This window comes from Eschscholzia californica, unplaced genomic scaffold, assembly GCF_041429995.1.
Source record: "Eschscholzia californica isolate CP2 unplaced genomic scaffold, dmEscCali1.0.p SCAF_3, whole genome shotgun sequence".
NCBI classification, from domain to species: Eukaryota; Viridiplantae; Streptophyta; class Magnoliopsida; order Ranunculales; family Papaveraceae; genus Eschscholzia; species Eschscholzia californica.
This window is the reverse complement of record NW_028238420.1, coordinates 18,889,087-18,893,360: the sequence shown is the minus strand read 5'-3', so window position 1 is coordinate 18,893,360 and position 4,274 is coordinate 18,889,087. Positions and strand designations below refer to the sequence as shown.

The 4,274-nt window shown below is 34.8% G+C and overlaps 1 protein-coding gene across 1 annotated transcript; it reads right to left on the bottom strand.

Moving 5' to 3' along the window:
- Window positions 1-619: 619 nt before the first annotated feature.
- On the bottom strand, window positions 620-1,679 carry LOC147548861 (uncharacterized). Its single transcript, XM_086670295.1, has one exon. It carries the CDS (start codon window positions 1,649-1,651, stop codon window positions 911-913), a length of 741 nt encoding a protein of 246 aa, XP_086526421.1. The 5' UTR covers window positions 1,652-1,679; the 3' UTR covers window positions 620-910.
- Window positions 1,680-4,274: the final 2,595 nt, after the last annotated feature.

Here is a 4,274-nt window from a genome sequence, read left to right as displayed (position 1 = left end):
TGTAATATAGGTGTCGGTTGCATCCCCCGCGCAGATCTCGCTCAAATACGCTGAAGGAACGTAAGTCCTTCGATCATATAAACCTATCCCGAGGTATGAAGAGATTTGGCCGTTGACGGGCGGGAAGAACACGTGGCATATGATCTATATTATGCCCGAAAGCGTCCCAAAGATCTGATCTCAGACGTCGGATCTGGGTGTTAAGTTTTCCAAGAACAACCCTTAATCTAACTTTTCCGTCTACGTTTTAATATTATTTTAACTCAAAACTTCAAACTTGAAGATCGCATTCATCTGGAACCAGAATCGAGTGATTTTTGGCTCTAAACTGAAGCTTTTGATGAAAAATTCAATGAAGTCCTGCTTTGATAAGTTTGAAGATTCGTATCGAGCCAAAATCAGCTCTGATTCCAACGCCTTCCACAACTGGAGAGGATGGAGATAAGCCAAGGAAAAAGAGTAAGAAGAGCAATGAACAAGGTGAAAGTAAAAGAGAACTTTATTTTAGAAAAAGAAAAGTAGGAGGGGAGAGTTCAAATTAAAAGACAAAGAAAGATAATTCTTTGTTGATGGCAGTGTTAAAGGTGAAAGATAACTCACATTTGGGGCGAAAGAGGAATTAACAAATAAAACACTAATTTATTTCGTTAAACTCGGAATCTAATTACATTGATGATACAACCATCGCAAATCTAGACAGATTAGAAGAGAAAATGAAATTAAGGGCTAAGATTTTCTTAAGATCTTATACGTAAATCTAGAGAGAGTTGACCTTCAAATCAAAGCAGTTGATTTCCCACTCTCTTTCGAGTCTGCTTTGACTTTTGATGGCCCTAACATTTTCAATCCAATTATCAGAAGTCAGAACAACTATCTGGAAAAATATGAACATCCAAATTTCCTCCAGACTTCATCTTGCAGCGGGTTCAAGAGCATGGCACGTTCTACAGGCCCAAACAATGGATCTCAAAATCCTCCACCCAAACCATGACCTCATTCTACCATTCCTCTTCTTCTTCTTGGGTTCTTTTTTTAATTTTGACTTTTGATTTATCCTCCCTGCCGGTTCAATTTTCCTTCGCCTAGAAAGCTCAGCAGTCGCTATCAGGACGGGTGGTGCCGGTCGAATAAACTGCCACCTTGCTCGTGGCTGTACGGTAGAATAAACTCGAACCCGAACAGGAACCTGTTTTTCCATGCTAAAATTCTTAGGTCTTCCAATTTTCTTGGAACCAATATCATTTGAGTTTAATGATGAGTGACAAAGAAAAGACATTGGATTATGGTTTAATTCACTTGGGCTGCTTGTTTGTGTGCTACTAAAACTGCTTCTACTGCTACTTGTACTGTTACTTCGACATGTCATCCACGTATATGATGAGTCTCTACTACTCATACTGTTCGTTCGAGTTGTAGTTCGACTGGAAGACTTATCAGTAAAGACATGGGGAAGGAGTACTCCGTTAGAGAACAAAAGATCAGCTGGTGAATGATCCTTGTTTTGATCACTAGTTGGTGAACTTGGTGTTATAGAACCAAATTCGAAATCTGGTTCTTGATCTTGCTTATGAAATGGTACATTATCATTCAAGAATGAAAATTTATCCATGGAAGGAACAGAGTTAGGGTTGTTCTGTTCTTGATTTTCCATGGAGAAATTTGAAGTTCTTGAGGAGAACTAATTTAGTTTTTTTGGTGTAGAAAGATGTAAGAGAAGTTGTAACTTTATAGTGAAACTTTGCTGGAGAAAAGTTTGGTGGTCCTAGAAATGGAAAGATCTGGGCCGTTGGTTTTATAGACCCTCAAAAAATAGGTACTAGTGAATGATAGTGTTTTCTTTCTTCAAAATATTCGTTTTTATTAGGGTTAATTCCTATTAGCCACCAATTTGTGACGAACTGGAACATTTCACCCCCATACTTCTCCATCATTCTAATTTAGCCATGCCACACCATAAGTTCCTTAGCCAAGCTTATTAGTTGATATTTAAGTTTTCTTGTCAGAAATGTAGAAGACTCAAATTGAAAAACTCTAAGATACCACAAGAAACTCTAAGATACCACAAGAAGAAACTAAATATTCAGTCTTAAAGGGAACCCCCTTCGCCGGAGTTTAGAGAGAGAGCGAGATGTGAGGGGAAATAAAAAAAAAAAAATCTTAGAGAGAGAATAAAAAAAAAAAATTGAAGGTCGCCGGTCGGAAATTTGGCCAGCCAGCGACTTATGCCGGAGAAGATGATGATGTGGCGTGATAGGTGACTAGGCAGAAAGAGAAAATGAGATGGAGGAGAGAGAGTAACTGAGCGTTAAAGATAACGGAAAAAGGGGGCCATATGGAAATTATTGCTAAAGTAGGGGGTCAGGCAGGAAACTGGTCACAAAGTTAGGGGCCATTTGAGTAATAACCCATAAAAATAGTAAATTGGATTACAAAACTAACTTTTTGACTTTTTTACTTATATGTGACATTTTTGTCAAATGTATTTTTGCTAACATTTTACTTTTTTTAAGTAAATTGGGAAAATAGAAGGTGAATTGCTAGAGCTTTTGCTTGTTATAGCATTAGGGAGGTGTCCCAAATTCAGATAACAAGCTTAGAACTACTAATTTGGAACAAGTGAATTGGCCTCCCCAATGGATCAAGGCTAATGATGTTTATGTTACTTAACAAATCAGTTTTATTGAATGTGTAGTGAGGCTTGCTTGATTAAAAATGAGAGATTAGTCACCCCTGAATGAATATTAATCATCATTATATCATGTTGTGTCTTTGTCTCTCTTTTTCTCTTTTATGAAACTCTTTTTTCTTTTCCTTTTTCTTTTTTCAAAGTTGGATAACGGCACTTTGTCGGAAATTTAGTAATACTTCCTACTTTTATGAAAAGATTGTAATTAAGAGTTAATATCTATAAAACTAGTTAAAAGTCCAAGTGACAACTAGCTAAACTAAGAACTCCCAATAATATAGCTTTACATTAGTATAGTTTTTTTTATAGATTAGTCTTAAGAAAATGTTATATCAAAGATGCTACGAACCGTTCAGGTACGTAGCTAAACTATTAACTTGTAAAAATAAAAAATCATTCATATTATACATATTGAAATATAGTTCTGCTAATGTGAGAATAGTCTTACGTGGGAGAATTACAATCTAGCAACCAAATATAATTATTAGAGTTGAAATTGATCAAAGAGATTATTTTATTTCTTGATGGTTTACAAAAGAATACAAGTCTCTATTTATAGAGTTGGAATTCTACTAGTTTAGTAGTTTCTAATTTTACAATATATTTATTAGCTTCTAATATATTTAGTAGTTTCTAATATTTGGTACTTCCTAATAATTGCTACTTCCTAATATCTCAATGGCCGCCGCTTTGGGGAATAAAGAAAAATCTTCGGGGAATAAATTCTCCGGTGAATCCATGTTTCTTTGTGAAATCTCTAGGGAATATTTTTCTATGGGAAACACAATTTTTTTATAACTTACACCTCTTTCTTCTTCCCCTCTTCTTTCTTCTTCTCCGGAGAAAAACTTATTCATCTCATCTTTTTTCCTTCTCTATCACTTCTCTTACTTATCTTCCCCATATCTCAAACACATACTAACCTTATTTCTCTAAAATCAACAACAAAGTTAGAGAGATAAAGAGGAAAAAAAAACATTCTAAACCCTAGAAATCATCAAACAAAATATTTTGAAGTTCTTAATACATCTTCCATGGGATGTCCAAAGCAAGTTTCTTCCTCCATTAATCCTCCCCAAGATAAACACATTATAAACCCTAAAAATCAATTAATTTTGAAACCCTAAAACATATTCATTTCTAAAAATATTAGGTTGTTTTCCTATGTTTTTACGGTTTAGTGATTAAAAGAAAACAAAGCTTTGAAAAATAAGATGAAGAAAAGAAGAAACTTGGAAAGAGTTTAGGGTTTAGAACCCTAGAAAGATTTTGCTAAAATTTATAAAAGTTCTTTCTAAATTCGTTCATGGGATCGTCTAAAAATTTAGTTTTGCTTAACTCTAAAATTTGGAGCCCTATAACAACAAATAGATATAAAAAAAAAGTCAATCTCGGTTGACCAATTTTGTAGAGAATTTTTATTCCCCGGAAATTTTTCTTTATTCCCCAAAGTCGCGGCCTATCTCAATATAGAAGGAATATTATATGGGATATCTCATACTATGGAAATATATTTCAACACTCTCCCTCAAGTTGGTGCATAGATGTCGCACATGCCCAACTTGTCCACCAGCTTCAAAAAAATTCG

Coding starts and splice junctions, on each gene's coding strand:
- LOC147548861 (XM_086670295.1), bottom strand. CDS start 1,651: ATGGAAAATCAAGAACAGAACAACCCTAACTCTGTTCCTTCCATGGAT.